The sequence below is a fragment of the Leptonychotes weddellii genome, chromosome 2 (genome assembly GCF_054177405.1).
Source record: "Leptonychotes weddellii isolate Sample4059 chromosome 2, ASM5417740v2, whole genome shotgun sequence".
Taxonomy (NCBI): domain Eukaryota; kingdom Metazoa; phylum Chordata; class Mammalia; order Carnivora; family Phocidae; genus Leptonychotes; species Leptonychotes weddellii.
The window spans coordinates 54,748,232-54,768,541 of NC_138370.1; the positions used below are offsets into that span (position 1 = coordinate 54,748,232).

General features: G+C 38.1%; 1 protein-coding gene across 2 annotated transcripts; it reads right to left on the reverse strand.

The window, feature by feature from the left end:
• Positions 1 to 3,093: 3,093 nt before the first annotated feature.
• NPY5R (neuropeptide Y receptor Y5) lies at positions 3,094 to 11,601 on the reverse strand. Of its 2 annotated transcripts, none has more exons than XM_031017335.2 (2): positions 11,008 to 11,601; positions 3,094 to 4,756 (listed from the first exon to the last, which is right to left on the reverse strand). In XM_031017335.2, the coding sequence occupies exon 2, from the start codon at positions 4,745 to 4,747 to the stop codon at positions 3,407 to 3,409; it is 1,341 nt and encodes a 446-aa protein (XP_030873195.2). In that variant the 5' UTR covers positions 4,748 to 4,756; positions 11,008 to 11,601; the 3' UTR covers positions 3,094 to 3,406. The 2 variants fall into 2 exon arrangements, with proteins under 2 accessions (XP_030873195.2, XP_030873192.2); XM_031017332.2 differs by lacking the exon at positions 11,008 to 11,601 and adding an exon at positions 10,740 to 10,861.
• Positions 11,602 to 20,310: the final 8,709 nt, after the last annotated feature.

A 20,310-nucleotide genomic window follows, 5' to 3' on the forward strand; every position in this document is an offset into this window, starting at 1 on the left:
ACTAGAATGGGGGCAAGGGTGGGGGCTACTCCAACGTGACTGGTGTCCTTATAGGAAGAGGGAAATTTGAACATAAAGACACAGGGAGAATGTCATGTGATGATGAAGGCAGAGATTAGTTATGCACCTGCCAAAACCACCAATGATCACTAGCTGACCCTGAGGCTAAGAAGAGGCAAGGAAGGATTCCTCTGTGAGTTTTCACTGGAGCGTGGCCCTATGGACACATTGATTTAGGATTTTCAGCCTTCAGAACTGTCAGACAATAATTTTCTGTTGTTTTAAGCCACCCAGCTTGTGGCATTTTGTTAAAGCAGCCTTAGGAATTGAATACATCTGTCTGTATACTATGTCATTACTATCTAATTCCCTTTTTATTGTTCTTATTGCTTATTGTTTGTCCACCTCCTGCCACTGACTCTCCTTCTCCCAGAAGGCAAACATAAAATAGCAGGGCTCTTTCTCACTGCTATTCCCAAAGCACCTACAAGAGTTCCTGGCCCACAGCAGGTCCTCAATACTATCTGAATGAAGTAATACTCCTATACATTGCTTCATTATTTAATCATTTTAGTTGCTCTTTGTGCATTTCCCAGTTGTTGTTTTTTTCATTTAGTGTTTTATTACCCACAGTAACGGGCAACATAGCCAGCAGGAATAATTTAAATAAGCACCAAAACTCAATTTAACACCTCTTCTGAAATAAATATTTTAAAATAATTGTTAAAAGTAATGAGGTTGACTGCTTATAATTTCATCTCTATTTATTTCCCCTAGCCATGCTTTGTGAAGATGCTATGGAACAAGTAATCAAGTCAGATACCAGAAGAGAATAGGAGAGTTAAGATAATCAGCTCTTGAGCAATGGAGAGTTGATTGAACATAAATTGTTTCACTTCCTAACCAAGTCTCCATAGAAGAAATGATCATTCATAATAACCTTCCAAAACGATTATCTCCCCTGCCCCCCCCCATGACTTCTATCCACCAATCTGTTTAGACTTCTCAAATTTCAATTATTAAGAACATTCAGTCACTTCTGGTCAGGGTAGAGAAATTTCTTCCTTTGAGTTCAATAGTTTAAAAGCTCCAAATTAGTTTATCCAGTTTAACTAAACTCATCTCTCAACAAGCATAAAATCTGTGAAGTTTGACAGGTATTCTACATTTATTAATGTAAGTTACTCCACCAGGATAAAATACCTCTCTTTATGTTTATATTTGCACTCATCAGGGAGATCCCCCCATCCCAGCCACTAAAATTAAACCTTGAAATTGACTGCCCCAGTGAAAGTGAAAATACCTATTGCTTTTAAAAATAAGAGGTCATTCTTTGACTTAAACTTCTTTGGTTTTGGTCTAGAGTAAGACAACAGTCTTGAAGCTAAGCACTGTGAGGGGCAAGGGTTTTAAATCACAAAAGCTTTCTCTTCCAAAAGCAAACCTTGACGTTCTGAACAGAGTTTTACTGTAAGCCACAGTGAAGAGAAAAATGAAGATCTAGGGGACATTCTTGGTAGGCAAAAAGAAGTACAGGACCTTAGAATAAAAAGGAGAGAAAAAGAAAGAGAAAACCAAGAATGGACGAAAGTTCTTTGACTTTTTCTACCTGTCGTCATATAAAAACTTGGAGTGGACAATCATATAGCACCAGACAGATCAGAGAAGCTAAAAGTGGAGGGGACTGTACGCAGTTTCATATTTGAAAATCTAGAAAGAGACTGAAAAGCAGAGTGCTTTTGTAGCAACATAGGGTGAACACAACAGCAGAGAAATGGCAGCTTATAGTGTTTGGGCAGAGAAGACCCCAGTACACCCATGTTGCCTGCCTCAGTTCTTAGTGATATATGTGAGAAGAATTTCATAAGCTCCTGCAGAATTCTTGGTCATGAATTTAAAGTTTCCCAACTATTGGGAAGTTGCCAGACTTGGCAGGTACAAGACCAATAAAGCAGAGAGTCTAGGCTCAGAACAAAATGGAAGGCATGGCTGAGTCTCCGTGCAACCACGCAGTCAATGAATTGTCAGCAGGGGTGAACTGGGGCTGGACTCTCAGGTGCTGACCTTGCTGAGAACAAGCCATACATTATACAGGTGGACATAACATGGAGACCAGGCAAGAGAATTACTCCTCAGCTGGAGTTCAGTGGGAGCCAGCACAGGGCACCATGTGGACCAGTACTATTTTCCGTTCCCTCCGTGTGTAGATAACACCTAGAGAAGGAAGAGGAGGATGTGTGAAAGAAAGCCCCCATTGAGATTCTGGATTTTCAATAGATTAGATAACTACCAGAATTACCTATTTGCAAACCTAAAATGTTTCTTGTTTTGTTTGGTTGCTTTTCTTTGTGGACAGAAATCAATACAGGGGAGGATTAAATCAGTTATAGGAACTGAAGATGGCAATGTTATTTTGCACATACGAGCCGCTTGTGAAAACATTCAGTGATTTTCAGGGACTCGGTTTTTAAAAAAACTGTCTGAAATAAACAAAAAGTTTCAATTGAAAAGTTTAGTAAGATAGCATATGAGACCTCAGTACTGAACTAGCACAAAGTCTATCAATCCTTCTATATCTTGACCAAAAAAATTAACCTTTTGTTCCCCCTGGGGACACTTGAAATATTTTTAAATTAATTAATATTTGGAAATACAGATACCATTTATACTTCGCATTTTAGATTATAAAAGATATATATGAAAACAATCTTTCTTTGATAGTGTTAATGTGGTATAAGACTAGAAAAGATTTAAAATCTACTTTTATTTACTAAATTAATTGTGTGTTACTGGACAGTGGGGCAAATGAACAATCTGACCAATTATCAATAATAGGAAATCAGTGTTTTCCTGCCAAAGCTGTACCCAATGCTTACAATTATAATCATGACGTGGGCGTACATCTATCATTTGTTACGATTTGCTGAGCATACTAAATGTTTTCTGTATTTTCACAAACTAAATATTAAGAAGTCTGTGAAGTAGAAATGAAGATAAATAGATAATATATATTCCTCATATTTGAAATTAAATGATCCTCAGGAAAAATATTTTTGTTTGTTGTAATTTTGAACAAAAAATACTGAGTTGATTAGATACAACTTTTATTTTAAACAAAAATTACAATTCATTTGTTTACATGACAAGATGAAATGAAAGTTAATGTAACTACTTCTTAAAGTGAAATTATAGATTGCATTTACACTGATTTATACAACTAAATGAATTCATCATATTATATATAACACACTTAAGTTATCTTCCACATATTATGAACTGACATTCAAATCCAGAACTCTGATACATAAATTAAATTTCATGTTACTAAAATTTGTGTTTGTACATACAGAGTTAAGATGTTTTAGACGATCCCAACATTTGTTCTGTCCTTGGTAAACATTGAGAATTATGACATATGAAGACACTGTATAAGGGAAATTAAATCAGCTTTGATCCCATTATTAAGAAAACCATACAGAATAGGATTAAGGCAACAGGACAGCATGCCTAACAAATGACAAATGCAATACACCAACTTGAAATGCCTGTTTGAAATAAGGTTATCATTAAAATCAGTTACCACATGGAAAAGGTGTAGGGGCATCCAGCTAACGGCAAACACTAATATCAATATGGTCAGTCTATAGAAAACACTTCGGGATCTCTTTTTGATTCTCATGATAGAACGGTTTACTCGCATTTCATGAACATCTGAGTTTTCTTCAGGTTTCATCTCAAAGCAGGTGGGGACCCTTGGTATGAACTTACTGGATGACGAGAGCTGACTTTTTACGGAACCCAAGTTTTCTGGAAGCATTCTTGAGTGGTTCTCTTGAGGCGATCTTGCTGGAGCAGGTAACACACATGCTGTCTTCTTGCTGTATCTTCTTCTGTGTTTTCTGATGAATGAATAGCCCCACTTATGGCTGCTGGACAGTTTCACCTGAGGCCCACTCTTTTTGAATGGATGAAGAGTTAAGTTGATCATCTCATTTTCTTCTAGTTTGTTTTCTTTGTTGGACAACCCACAGCTTATACTCCTGCAGACACTGGTATGACTTACAGTGAGACACACCAAGGGCAGAATATACTGAACTAGCAATAAAGAGATAGTAAAAGCAATTCTGTACGAATCAGATGGCCATGACTCAACACATAAATACCTGCTGCTCAGCAATGCTGAGCCAAATGTTTCCTGAAGTTCCACCAGACTGTGAAACACTGGAAGGGGAGAGCAAATCGCAAAACCTAGTGTCCAGACGGTAGCAATCAGGAAGTAGCCATGGTTTGCTGTTAAATTATTAGATATAGGATGTTTTATCATATGATACCTGACGATGGCAATTGATATCAGAATTAAAGTTGAAACCAGAACAGACACACATTGAAGAAAAGGCATAATATGACACATGATTTTGCCAAACATCCACTGATCCAGCAGGACAGAGGTCAGTGTGAAAGGTGAGCAAAACAGCACAACCAAAATATCAGAGAAGGCCAAATTTCCTATGAGGAAGTTGACCATAGTCTTCTGATTACGTTTTCTCGTGAGAGCCATTAAAATAAGTAGATTGCCCATAAAACCAAGAAGACTTACAAATGTATAAAGTCCAATCAGAAAATACTGCAAGTCATCCACACTGCTCTTATAGTCATCCCAGACCGGGAAATCAGAATTCCGAGTGGCAACAGTATTGTTCTCGGTGGCAAGGGTCTTGTTATAAAACTCCTGGAGTTCTAAATCCATTTTATAGCTCTGCTTGGAATAAAAAGACGTTAGTTACCAACTTCAAAAAAAAATTGCGTGACTACGATAAATTAATCCACTGAGAGGGAAACTAAATTTTAAAATTTGTTCCCATACCTTATTAATCTCCTAAACAAAGTTTCATGAGGTCTTTAATTGGTCCAAGTGCAGAGCAAATATCAGCCAATAACAAGTACAGTAAGTTTAAGTCTATCATCATTTCTATGGTATGTTAATTTGTGTTAAAATAGCAGACCTTGTTTTTTAGATTTATGTAGATATAATGAAAGGGAAGGAAAAGGCAAATGTATATGAGAACTTCAAGATATCTAATTTAAAATAGCTCATTATTATTAATTGTCTAGTCAAGGTGCTTATTCATGGTGTGGTCACATAATCTTATCTTAAACAGTCATTCGTTTCCAACTTCAATCAAGGTCAAACTTAAAAGTCACCTGTCCTGAGGTATTCCTTGGCCTACTCAATTGGATGTGATCTCCTCTTTGGAACTCCCATATTGCTCTGTTTCTAGCTGTCTGATGCTGTATGTCACAATTTGCTTTGCAATGCTATTAAAATACATAGCAGCTTACCTTATCTATTTATAAGCAATGGGAAAGCAGAAAACTGTCCTTTATTCATCGTGGTATCTACCACAATACATGGCCTAGTAACTTCACCATTGTAGGTGCTAAATAAATATTTATGGAAAAATGAAAAATTCAAACAAATGTCTAGTATCCTAAATATTATCTAGTTCATGCGTGTTCAAATGTAAGCTTCTCAAGTGTAGAAACACTATCCCAGGACTTAGGTCTATGTACTAGGCACTTACTGTTTATCAAGCTTACTGTTGACTATGTGTGCACAATACTAGATGGCAAAGTCATTCCATGATCAATTCTTAGTCTTTTGACATGTGCCAGATTATCATGAATTAGGATAGCCACTGACCAGCAGTCTGCTAGTGTTTTTAAAAACAAACTTTACTTGTTTATTTTTTAATTTAAAAATTGAAAATAATTTTCAGCTTTAAAAAGATTGAATAAATTCATATCATCTGAGGAAAACTTACATCTTAAATGTAGAAGTAATACTAATATCATACCCCATAATAAGTTTTTTTCCATTTCAAACAAAATTAACAGTGTAATATTATTAATAGCACAATGGTATTTCTTATTTACTGCTACATTTTAGAGATTTGGCAGAATTATAAAAAAAGTAAGCACTATTATTTTTTTAACAAGAGTTTCCTATAGAACACTCAGGATAGCAATAGTTAATTAATTCTGATGAATACAGATGTTGTTATAGAGATCCTTATATAATGCAACTTTAAAAAGAATATATACTACATATCAGTTTATGTACATATTTCTAGATCTATAGTTGGATAACTATATTTAAAACTATAAGAATACATACATATCTAATTAATAGTGAATACTATTATCTTTAATTTATAAGGGACTTTTAGGTCCTGATCCAAAATATTTCCAAATAGAAAATCCTATTGTGTACATACATTCATTATCAGCAATTTTAACTCCAGGTTTATATACAGCAGGTTTCAAATAGGATGATACAGGCATCATTGTTCTATGAGAAAATTTGAAAGTTTAAGTTTTTCACAACTTCTACAACTGATTCTATGTTGATTAAATTACTTTCCAGAAGCTGATAACATCCCTTTAAAGATAAATTAATTCAAGAGCTCAGGGTCTTACTCATTCATTCTTAGACACTAGCCAACAATTTACATTGATATTGCCCCAAGTTAAAAGGGGTAACTGGTGCAAAAGTTACTCACATGACCTACCGAATCATCTTATTCATCATATTACCAGTTAGTTAATGGCCTCCCAGTAACTACTCTGTATAGATCAGTGAGCTTCTAATCAGAGTAGCTTTGACTGGCCTTTCTGCCTAATTTCCTGGGTTCTGATAACTCCCCTGGTTCCATCTACCTTGTTTAAATCCTAATTATATTTATAATGTGTACAGGTTATTTGTTACTGTGATCCTGCTTAGTTATTCTTCTTCTGACTCACTTTCTTGAGAATCATTTTTTGCTGTAGGTCAGTGGCTATTGACTATCTTTTCTACGACCAAGGTAAGGAAGGACAAAAGAGAAATTGGGTAGTTGATTCTACAATGGGCTTTGTGTTTTCCTGGGATGTGTAACTAAAAGATGACACTCCTTTAAAGTAAAATATTACTGTCCAAAATTTTTTGAAGGAAGAGGAAATGCAGTACAATTTGTGGTAGTAGAAACAATGTGGTTGAATCTAAAATTCAGACTGACTCCAATGTAGTGGGCGGTCTTCTCAATTAGACACTAATGGACATAAAGGAAAACGTCTTAATTCTTTTCATGATGGAAATGGTGCTTAATAGAGTTATGTTGTACATAGTGGATGCTAAGTAAACACTTGTTACTCATCATTTTAAAAGTTAGTTTAATTTTTCCCACTTTAAAAAAAAACAGAAATGAATCATCTGGGGAATGTAAGAAAGTTCAGGATAGTGCATGACTACACGTATATATATGTCTGTTTACATACACATATATATTGGAACCACTGAAATTAGACAGGTTTTCAAATGGCCCTAAAATGTAATGAGGAGATAACATCCATAGACAATGGGGATTGCTTAGCGTTTTAAAATTTTAAATGAGATGCCTTCAGTGATAAAGCAACATGAAACTAAAATAGCAAAAAATATTTACATTTGTTTTTATTTAAATGTAAAAAAAGTACATCAGATTGCACTGTGTCACTAAAAATTTTCTATGATAATACTTGCACAGAAAATACTGAATTCATTAAATTATAAAAACCACTGCCTTGTTAGTAAGAAGATGAAGGAAATGCCATCCTGAGTATTCATTGGACACAGGAAAAACTTCTTTCCCTCCATAAAAAACACTACTTATATATAATTTTAAAGGGGGAGGCTTCTTTTATTAATGAATAACTAAGAAAGATTAGTTGGTCCTTCCTTTGCTCATTCAACTAGCATTTATTGAACAATTAATGTGTGAGGTGCATTGCTAGGCTCTGGCATTAAGATAACAAATACAAGATATTATGTGAGTAATATTCTGAGGAGTTAATTCAAGGTTACACAATGAGTAATTACAGACTGCAGTGCCTGAGAGAGAAAAGGCCCTAAATGGATGATGAATGAATGAATGGATGAATGAATGACATTTTCCTGACAGCCAGCGATGGATTTTTTTCACAACAGCATGAACACTTACACTGTTGCTGAATATCATGGATGCGTATTTGTACCTATTGATAGATTGATAAATTATCATTTTTTCTTATGTTTTTTTCCCTCTCCTAACATTCATTCACTCATTTAACATTCATTTATTCCTTTTATTTTGGTCAGACTGTAGTCAACCTCGCGCTGCTCTCTCTCTAGCCCCAGGCCAATCCATCCCATCTACACACAAACATACACCTAACACCTAATATCGTGCTCTGCACTAAATGAGCATTTTGTGAATCTTTGCTCCAGTGACTTCTTACAACTGGAGATATTGCAAATGCGGCCAGGGGGAAGGAAGGGAATGCTAAGCTGTTTCTTTAACGCACCACCTTGTAGTGTGGCGGCCAAAGGCAGAATACCCAAGATGGGCCATGCAATGGCAGGTAGATTGTTTTGAACTGAAAATAATCAAGACCCAAAAGACTCAGGTAGAAACTTTGACCTCCCCACCAACTGCCTAAAAAAAATTTAGATAGAGGACCTGTACCAGGAAAAGAGCTATTTATAGAAATTCATTTTTGCCTAAGAAACTTACCTGCACAACAGGGCAACCTTCATTTTCCAAACATCTCCTCTCACCTTCCTGCTAGTGGCTTTCCTCCCTTACCACTCTCCTTAGCTCAGGATGACATATAAACCTCATTTTGCCTGTCTGTGGAATTTCCATGTCTGTGTAGATTCCCTGTAGGTAGGAAATTAATCTGATTTTCTTCTGTTAATCTGTCTTACAGAAATTTAATTCTTAGTCCGACTAGAAGAACTTTGGACAAAGAGAAATTTCTTCCTCTATGACAGTAGCCAGGGGATATTTCAAACAGTAGGAAATGTTTGTCCAATAAGATTTGTCTTTTTTTTTAAATTGAAAATCAAAGGTAAAGAAACTACTTTAAAATGAAAGAAAAAAAAGCACAAAGGATTTCTTTTCTTAAATTTACCCCTTTACTTCTCTGAAAAGCACAATAAGCAAACCTATAATGAAATGTAGATCTGTTTAATAATTATCTGCTTTTCGACAAGTGTTATAATGAATACTGTACAATTTTATGAAACATAAATACTTTATACATAATGAGAGTAATGTAATATGTGTACTTTTCTTCATCTCAGAGAGCCAGAGAAATTGTGAAATATAACCAGAGACGATGTTTTAAAAATGAAATATTATTTTAGGAGAAATTTGATACTGACTGTGTGTAACCTTTGTTGTGTTTACTTACAACATTTTCCTCTTTTGTATCTAGTTTTAGCTCCCACCATCAGAATTCCCAGGCTGCAACATCAAACTTTAATCCTCAGAGTAAAAAGTGAAAAAAATAAAAGTTCTTTGTCAAACTGTGGTGACTTTTAAAAAGCAATGTCTTTGTAGACTTTCTGTAATTTTCTGATATTGTAATTTTCTTATAAAAATTGATCTACAGCTGACACCAAGACAAATGAAATCTTCCGAATAGACCTTAGGTATGTTAAGTAGATAGTTCTTAAAAAGAATAACAGGAGGAACTTCAGGGAACTCAAAGGATACTAAAAGACAGCTAATATATTTAAATAAGGTTCCTTTGTTAGGATAATTTCCTGTCTTATGAAAATACACATCTTTTCACAGAGGATGCCAATCACACACAAAAGGATAAAATACATGATTTTTTTTTCCCTCTGGCAATGATAAATATCAAGTATTGCCTATTTTGCTATGATCCTGGAACAATGGCGAGATTCCATGTTCTCAAATATTCCCACGATTTATTTTTAAAGCTAGAATCTGGCAAAATTTGAGTTGGAAAGATAAATACAGCTTTGCTCAGCTGACAGACACGCAGGCACGCGCCACCCTCTCTTAATTCTAACAGCAGAGTTTCTTTTCCCTTGAGAAATCTGAAATGTAAAATCGCATTCCGGCTCAAAATTCTGCTGAGAGCCTCAGGCTATTCCATGGTCTCTGGCAAAGTCTTTCGACTTTGATCCAACACAATGGTTCAGTGCCTTTAAAAGAGAAACTAAAGCTCTGTGAACTTGGGGATAAAAATTCCTTGTTTCTGGAATTCAAGGTGTATGGATGTATGGTACTGCTCGCATTTGTCCTATGAGGCCACCTTGCAAACAAGAGCGCCAATCCAGGCGCGCAGCTGCCTCCGGGTCTGCGGCCAGCTGCGGCACCGCGCGCCAGGTGGACTGACCGAGTGGCGCCCGGTGGACCGCGCCCGGGGACCGCGCCAGAGCCCGGCTACGGCTGTGCACTGGCTGAGCACCCCGTGGGCTGCGGTTCCCCCGCCTCGGATGCCAGCCGGGCTGCACCCGCGGCTCGCCCGCAAGGGGAGCGCTAGGTCCCCGCAGACCCCCCTCCCGCTTGCTGCCGATCCAGCTCCAGTGCGGATTCCGGACACTCCTCCTGGATTCGGCCAGCGCCTGCCCCACCCCGGGTGAGTACTTGCCCCGCACGAAAGAATTCCGCTTGGTCCCTTCCCCGCTCTCCCTTCACGCCTGACAATTGCCTGTTCCTCCACCCCAAGCCCCCACTTTTCCAGCGGCTCTGCCTTTGGCTTCCCCACTCGCCCTCTCGGGAGCCCCTACTACACCCGGGACCAGGGACAGGGGTGCGGTTACCCGGCCCCGCGCGGACTCTTTGCCCGAGCCAGGAACGGCCTCCGCCCCTCCCTGCTGGCCCACCCCCGCGCGGAAGGGAGCGGCGGGGAGAGGCTGAACCCGGTACCTCGGGGCGCCCGGGCCGGTGCTGGTGCCTCGGCTCCCGGGAACGCGGTCGCTTCTGCGCCCGGGTGGCGGCGACTGCAGGGGGAGGACCTGGAGGTGGCGGTGGGGAAGAGGTGGGGGGTAGGGAGGAAGGAGCGGGGAGCAGCGGGGGTTTTAGAGGCGCCTCGGAAACACGTGACTACTCCCGGGACCCCGGAGACCCTGCTCTAGGGCGCCTGCTCCGCGACAGCCTCTCCCCGAGCCCGGGTTCGGGGCATCCCAGCCCCTACCTTGCTGTTTGGGGGCCCAGAGAGAAGCTGCAGGCCCTCGAGATGGCACCCCGTCACTCTGGCTTTTGGTTCCCGGCGGAGGCCAAGTTGACTTGCGGAGCAGGAAGATTTTTGCCGGTTCTGTCCCCAGCCTGGTGAAGTGAACTCGGAGGAGTCTTGAGCTGATGTGGGAGTGAGTGCAGGGGTACCTCTAAGAGCTTAGGCTCCATGAGAAAAAGCTTCAAGGCCCAGGTTTCCTCTTTGTTCGGAAAAAAAAAACAAAAACAAAAACAAAAAACAAAAACCCACCAAAAAACAAAACTGAACGTTGCTCTTTTTGCACCTTTTTGGAATGAGGAAGGGACAAGTGTAGGCAGGGAGGTTAATCTGAAGGGACGGGGGACACAAAGGGGTCAGAGATTTGATGCACCCCAAGAGAACAGGAAAAGGATTTATTCCCATTGCCAAGGAGAAGTAGTTGTGGGCGTGGGCAAGCAGCGTGGAGCTGAGGAGTGAGGTTGAGATGGAATCCACGTTTCCCAGGACTGTTGGGTAACATAAAGGAGACTGGGGGGTAAAAAGAGTTGTCATAGGTTTAAAAAAAAAAGACAACAACCAAAAAACACCTCAAAATTTGGCCCTCTGTTTCTCCTCAACGTGATTTCCATCCCCAGTGTTTCCAAATCTGTATTGCAGGTTTGCCTTATTTTTGTTAGTCATTAGTTGGCAGGTATCTTAGGCTTCTCTGTGCTCTGTGTGTATCTGTGTATATCTGTGTGTGCGTGTAGGAGGCAGGGAGTGGGGAGAGAGACAGAGAGACAGAGAGACACTGGAGAGATTGGAGAAAGGTCCACATGTTCTTGACCATGGCCTTGCAGGCAAAAGATTGTGTTTGTTGTATATTTCAGAACTGAAAACGATCATGTGACAATTATAGCATCAAGTGTTTGGTGATGAGTGTAATCCAATGGGACTGGCACTCTAAAATGGAGAGGACTGTATCCCTTGGTAGCAATGCAACTTGTAAATCTAGTTTCAGGGGACTGCAAACCCTACTGTTACCCCAGAAGTGGACAAAATTCTTGTGTCTCTTCTCTGCTGAATTTTAATATTCGATACTCAGGGAATCTGTATAGACTGTCATTGTATTGGCTAGAAAGTCATCCGAGAGTTCTTAAATACCTTAAGTAAATCCAGTTCCTATTTCATTCTTCTCTGTTTATTTCTGGAATACTAGTACATTCTCACCCAAATGCTTGACAGAATAGGCAGTCTGAGCAGGCCCATTGGATCCTGCAGTCGGTGAGCTTAGGGATAGTATGTCAGGAAGGGGTGACCGGTGAGAAAACAAAGTTTGGTTCTTAGACTTTCTTAACATCAACATCAGCATGGTCAATCCTCTACACATATGCCACATAAATTTCTCTTCTTCCATCCCTTGCACATACCTACTTCAAATACGCTTAGTCGTTAAAACAACTTCCAAATGAACCCCATTGTGACTATCTTCTAAATACTAATCTATGCTACAAGCTTTTGTATGTTAAAAATACAAGATGGATTTTATTTCTCTTCCACAAATTTGTTTTTTCTTTTGATGATATCGACCCTCAGCTTTAAGTAACTGTTATTATTAGAGTATTAAAAATAAAAGGTCAACATGTCGTTGAGATGAAGATTTTAATTAACCCATCATTCCCTTCCCACTGCACACACAAACATGCAAGCCTCAAAAAGCCTTCTTTAAATACACATTCAATATACATGGAGTAAACAAATTATTAAAAAAAAATCCTTCTTTTGAAGATTTGGTCAACTTGAAAATTCCAACAATATGCTACATAAAGAGGAAGATATGAAGATCAGTGTGCTTTTATCTTCAAATTTCCCAGGAGGGATTCAAGACTAATCATCATCACTCTTTGGAGAACATAATAAGTAATTTTCCTATTTTATGGAGTAAATTCAAGCAGGTGGAGTACTACCTCTGGGAACACAAATAGTAATGTCCATCTCTGCTCTATGTATTTTTTCCTACTCATTATTTATAAAATGCTCATTTGGGAAATTAAGCTGGATTTTATGTGTGCTACAAAATTAAACTGGCTATTTTCCAGTTCTCATGGTTCTTCAGTTATGAAAGAAAGCATTTCTATAAAGGTGAAAGTTAAAATCACTTGGGACTCCTAAGACAAATTATTGAATAACAAAACACTCTCCAAACAATGCCTGGGGTAACATTTCTCTGAGGAACATGTCTGTTGTTTTTTGTCAAAGTTATTGCTGCATTTTAATAGCAGCTACCATTTGTGAAGGACAGTTACTAAAGTGCATTGACATAATCTGAAATGATACGGGATCTTGAGATATTAGTTATAGGAATCGTGGTGGTTAATAAAGTAGAAAAAATAGTATTATTTTATTTGATGCATTTTTTTTCTGTGAGGATTTTGTTATATTCATTAAGAGCAAACATTTCTTTATCCACTGCTTCTATCATGGTAAATTTAAATCCTTAATTCTTAAAAGACGTGGAAAGGGCCATTTCCACGTATTATCAAAATATTTTTATGATGTGCATTGTTGCATTGATTTCTTTGGAATTGTAATGGTTTGTCATATAATCAATACTTAGGACTTAAAACAAGGAACTAACATAATTGTGAAATACATGCAGTTTTTTAAGGAACAAAAGCAATTAAGAAAAAAGTTAACCCAAAGTTTTGGGTGCATAGAGCCATTTTCCCAGAGAATTCCATGATAATTTTGAGGTCCTAAGGGGGCAGGATAAACATATAATTGCCTTCTTCTGACAAGCACTTTGCTACTTAAGCAATATTTTATCTTTCTTTTTGATTGCCTAACGATTAAATCGTTAAATATAAAGCAGCGACTGATTTCCAGACAGAACGTACAGTTCTTTTTTTTAACATAAATTTTCCATGTTAAATATACATACACATGTATGTGTGGTACACATATATATAGTTATACAAGCACATAATCACAAATGTATTTGTATAATGGACACTTGTCAGAACATCTGGATTTCATTCAGGTTTTATTCCAAATTAATGGTGTGGCTTTAGACAAAACACTTGACCTTTGTAGTATTCACTTTCTTTGTAAAATGAAATGTTTTTTTTTTTTATTTATTTGAGAGAGAGAGTGAGAGAGAGAAAGAGCACAAGAGGGGGGAGCGGGAGAGGGAGAAGCAGACTCCCTGCTGAGCAGGGAGCCCGATGCGGGACTCGATCCCGGGACTCCAGGATCATGACCTGAGCCGAAGGCAGTCGCTTAACCAACTGAGCCACCCAGGCGCCCCAAAATGTTTTAAGACTAGTAGATATAGAACCCCCTTTAAGCTCTGACTACCTATGACTTTATGCCATTAACAAGCATGCATTATAGATATATGTGTAGAAAGAGAAACTTTTTGGATCTTGAGAAAAATTTGATGGTCATAGAAATTGTTTCTTTCCATATTAGAAAAAAAGAAATACCGTTGATAGCTTTCCATTATTACTGGCACATTCTCTTCCTTGCAACTATATTAACTACATGATGCCACTTGTTTCATTCTTTTAAAAAATTGTGGATGTCTTACATATCAACAAATGATTCTTTATCTAATTATATTATTTTAAAAATCTCAGCACAAAAAATATAAAAGAAAAGAACATAGATTCCTTTGGAGACATAATATTTCTATCATGTAAATCCTTATGTAGGGCCATATAATCTTCCCTTTTGTAAATCAAAACAAAAAGTGGTGGTATTGATAGGTATCCCCCCAATATTGCTTTTTAAAAGTAATTTTTCATTTCTTAGCTAAGTTTTCATGGTTAGTATTTTAAATCTACTTATAAGTATAAATATAGCTTTACTATATTTAAGTGGAAATGAAAGAGAATTAGTTTGTTTTTGATATGTTGGTTTGTTTTGAATAGTCTTTAAAAAGAATGTTTAGAGAACTGTTCAAAGCATAAGCCCAGAATAAAAAGTTGATGTGGTTAAATGATATGCTCTTCAAAAAGGTATCTGTTATCATATTCTTACTTTTAGCGTGCTCACAGGTAATTCAGCTTTTAAAAGTATATTACTCAGCAGGTAGAAAAACTTATAAGACATTTTTTTGCTGGACATAATATGCATTTTTAAAAGCAGTAGGATTCATTTTTCAAGTTTATACTTAAGAGGGAAAGCAGAATTAACACATAAAGAAAATTTAAAAAATAAGAATCATCAAGAGAAGTATATAGTAAGCATATATATATGTATAATATATATGTAGAATTTACATATATGTAAAATATATATATATACATGTATTATGCGCATGTATAAAAGAGCAGTAATCCACCATAACTAAAATGCCCAAGACAATTTTAAATGTTCCATATGAACAAATGGCCTTGATTTGTGATGTTCATAATTTATGTTATCCTACCTTATTCTTTGTTCTTCAATCCTTCAACAGAACTTTTTTCAATATCTTGTGATATACCAGATAGAATTCTAGGCTGTGAGTTTAAAGAGGTGAAAAAAGTAGTCACTGCCTTCCAGAGATCACAGAGTGGTTCTGTGCAAATAAATAATTAACCACATCCAGTGTACTAAATTCCATGTTGGAAAAAAACTTAGAGTGCTGCAGGAATATGAATAAGGCACATTCAGCCTATGGGGGCATTTGGGAAGATGGAGAGAAATAAAAGAGGGCTTCGTAGTTGAGAAGCTACTGGAATTGAGGTTTGAGGAATCGGTGAGAGTTAAATCCTGAGATGGCTGGGATGGGTAAGTAAGAAGTGGGGAAATAGCATGAAGGTGAGTGAAGATGTAACAGTCAGAGAAGCACAAATAGTTTGGTATGCCTGAGTGTGTGGGAAGTGGTAGAGGATGATACTGAAAATATTGGTTAAAAAGACATTGCGCTTGAAGGGTCTGGAGAACAACTAGAATATTTAAGCTGGGGAGGGATATAACTGGACCATTGTGAAAGCCACTGAGATAGAAAGACCATTTAGCAGAGAAATAAATAGAGCTTGACGGTGTGAAAGAACACATTTGAGAGATGTTTAGGAGGTAAAATCAATGGGAATGGGTGAGCAATTGAATCTGAGAGTGTGAGAGACAAAAACATGGGACAGTTCTTAGATTCTGGTTTGAGGGATAGAGATGATGACAAGACTGAGATTGCCGTCCACCAGCTGGGAAGCACATTTGCCGAGGAAGCCTGAGCGAGATCTGTCCTTTAGATGGAGATGTAGGGTTGTGAGCATACAGGTACGCAATTGGTGACAGAGGGTATGATTATTATTATGCATTAAGGTTAAAAAAAAAAAAGGAGAAGATTAAGAATGAGATCTCTGGTAAATTTGGGGATTTCAGGTCAATCAAGGAAAAGATAGGACCCCAAAAGGCAGTAACACACAGCTTTTTGGGAGTGGTCTTGGACAGGGTTGCATGACAGGGGAAGGTTTTCCAGGCAAAAGATCTTCCAAAGACAACAGCATGGGGCTACCATCCAGAAGGGAGATAGGACAGGGGGCTCTTGGGGAGAAGGGGAAAATAGAGAGTGGGCTCACTTGCCTAGGTGATAGCACTTAGTAGCATATGGGGGACTTGGTTCAGAGAGCTCCAAAGCATTGGGGGTATGGCTCAGTGGTAGAGCATTTGAATGCAGAGAGCTCCAAAGCGCGGCAAGAATTTGGTGTCTTTTGTGGCTACAGGATTTGTTTTATCCATGGTTAACAGATGATGGGTGCAGTTTCTCAGGGTACGAAAAGTAGATGGGTTCTAACTGGCTAAAAAGTATATTTGTTTAGATTACATATAAAGCGATTAGATGTGTGAGAATTTGAGATTGGTGCTGTCTGGCTTTGGGCTACTAGTCCTAGCCTGCTGTGCGAAGGAGAAAACAATATGGGGGTCATTTTAGGCCAATATACGGGTGCTATCTTGGGCCCGTTTATATAGCAGGATCCTAGGGAGGGAAACACCTAAGAAGTAGAGGGAGACAGCAGATCCTGGGAGAGAAAACTGAGGAATATCCAGTAAGGAACAAGAAAAGCCTGAGTGTGGAGTTCATGAAGTCAAAGGAAAAGAAAATTCCAAGAGCACAGGATGGTCAAGAGAGTCAAACGCAACATAAAGAATAAATACAATATCTGAATTGTTTCCGCTGGCTTTGATCATTTGTGTTATGGGCAGAGGTGGTTTCAGGTGGGCCATATCTGAGGAGCAAATAAGGAGACAGTAAATGTTCGTTTTTGGAGAAGTTACCAGGAAAGAGAAGAAGCTATGACATGGGTGAGGGAGTTACAATGCAAGAGTGAGAGATTTTATTTTTGTTTTCATTCTAGTGTTGCGCCAAGAAAACTGAATTGTTGAAGAAGTTGTATTATTGTGTAACAAACATCCCAAATTTAGTGGGATAAAACAACTTGGTCATGGATTTTATGCTCATGGATTGAGTGGGAGAGCACAGTGATGATGGCTTGTCTCTGTCACATGGTGTTTGGGGTGTCAGCTGGGAAAACTCTGGGCTAGTCTGACTCAAAGCCTGGGGGCTGAAACAGCTGGGGCAGAGGAGTCACTGCTGAAATGAGGGATGTATAAGTGAGGGAGTAAATGCCCTATGGTTTTTACTTAATTCAGAAGGAAGGAGGAGTCTATTGAAACTGAAGGTATGAGGTAGGAGACTGGGGGAGAAAGGTGACAATTTAAAGTACTTTCTAATAGAAAGGAGAGAAACTGGAAGTCACTCAAGCCCAAGAATTTTCTGGGTAATATTTTAGGCTCAGCTAAGGTTTTTTGGGTTTTTAAAAAATATTTTATTTATTTATTTGTCAGAGAAAGAGAGAGAGAGAGAGAACACACAAACAGGGGGAGTGGCGGGCAGAGGGAGAGGGAGAAGCAGGATCCCTGCCAAGCAGGGAGCCTGATGGAGGGCTCAATCCCAGGACCCTGGGATCATGACCTGAGCCGAAGGCAGACACTTAATGGATTGAACCATCCAGGCACCCCTCAGCTGAAGTTTTGAATAATCTGCTCAGTTCAGTTATTTTTACCTTTATGCTATGCTAGTAAAGAGTGGTAGCCAAGCAATTTCCTGGGTTCAGAAGAGTCCGATTACACCCCAGCCCATCCTTGGCTATTTATCCTCTTTCTAGATTTATATGTATCTGGAGAAAGAAAAGCAATAGCTAGACTTTCAACAAGGAGTGAAGAAGGGATACTTACCTAAGCAAAGTGATACCTGGGCACGCTTCATACCACTTTTGACCAGTTTGTGATGTTGTTTATGTGGACATAAGGAGTCTTTTTTTTTTTTTTTCCTTTGGGAAAAAGTGCCCTATCTCAGGGATGTGAAATAGCTTTACATCATGGAGCAAAGTCTGATCTACTGATGTTGGCTGCCTGCAGTGTTGTGTTGTTTTGTGTTGTGAAGGGGTCTAATATGAAGGCTGAGATTTGGGGATGGGGGTGGTGTGACGTGGAAGTGGGACAAAATGAACTGTCAGAGGTATTTGTCATAGATGATGGCAGGTTCAGAGTCAGCATTCACATTTGCCCTTTTCACCAGCTATTCCTACTCATTATCTTTGGAAGGAGATATGAAGGGAATAGTAATAATTATAATCAAAAGCAATAATAGTAACAATGGCAAAGCTCTGTTCATTATACCATGTAATAAATGCACAACGTGACACTTGTGTAAAATAACATTGCACTTTTGTTGAATGTCTAAAGCGTGTCGGACAAGGTGAGATCTGCAGGAGAATGTTTGGATATTTACTAAATAATTTTAAGACCCTAATCCTCTAGAGTCTTATTCTGACAGTTTTAAAACAAATGCTCTGAATTTGTAGTTTATGTAACAAAATGAGAACTTTCTTGAAGTGCATTCCCGGTTCAAATCAAGAAAAGAACAAATCCATAAATATTTCTTAGCTTCTCTACACAAAGAAGGTAATTGAATTGTTTGCCTACATACTTGTATACTAACATTTTAACTAAATTAATTGTTACTTCTTTCTGCGAGTTAATTCTCAAAAAGGCAATTGAATTAAGTGATTGTATTGACCATTTGATTGTACTAATCAATTTAGTCAAAACTCTTTGCCTCCTATACTTCATTTATTCTAAGATGAGGATTTTAAGGGGTGCCTGGGTGGCTCAGTCGTTAAGCGTCTGCCTTTGGCTCAGGTCATGATCCCAGGGTCCTGGGATCGAGTGCCGCAAGGAGCCCCGCATGGAGCCCCACATCAGGTTCCCTGCTCCTCAGGAAGCCTGCTTCTCCCTCTCCCACTGCCCCCTGCTTGTGTTCCCTCTCTCGCTCTCTCTCTGTCAAATAAATAAAAATTAAAAAGAAGTAGATTCTTTAAAAAAAAAAGTTGAGGATTTTAAAAAATATTTTAGTTCTCTAACTTTGAGATTCATTTGCAATTGATTGTATGTCATTGCTTTACTGGAAGCATTTTCTTTCTTCCCCAGTGGTCCATAAAATAATGCTGCAATCTATATTCTGTGACATCATCCATTCAAATACAAGCAATAGGTAAGTTACAGAAAGAAGGAAAAACTGGCACCTAATTAATGCGTAGAACATGAACTGATTCACCAACGTGGTTCATATTAAGTTTTACCCCAATGGAATTTTCTCCTACAAGTCATCCACTTTCTAGTTTTCACATGTAGTGTTAATGCCTATCAAGATTTTTCTGAGTCATAATTTATAACAACTTTCCTGTATCAAGGCCTAATAGCATTTTAGAATCTTTAACCCTTGCAGCAGAAATTCATCAGGAGACCAATAAAGTAGTTACAATGGATGAATTCCCTCAGCAAGTATAGTGATACACTTTTATCTATACAGTCATTGAATCATGCAATTTAAAGGGCCAGACCATTTTTTAGATGATAAAACTAAGGTCTACAGAGATTTAATGAGTAGAGCCTATTCTTCTGTTTAAAGACAGAACAAAAGACTTGCCCAAGAGAACATGAGAACAGGTCATTACTTTAATTCTTCTAGTCATGGTTTATAGGTCAGACAGCAATGAAATTTCAGAAGGAAATACATGAGATGGAAAAAGTTCTCTCTCTCTAGCAAAGATGAGGTTTTATCTAGTTTGAATCCCAAATAAGAAAGTACGCAACTGGCTGTTCATTTAAGAGTAGAAAAAGAAGTTATCTTTATTTCACACATATATTCTCTTTAATACATTTTTTGAGGAATTTAGAGTTAACACATGTCTTCTGAGGAACTCAGATTACTTTATGTCATCCCTTCCATAAGATTACATTATAAGAGGATCTTAT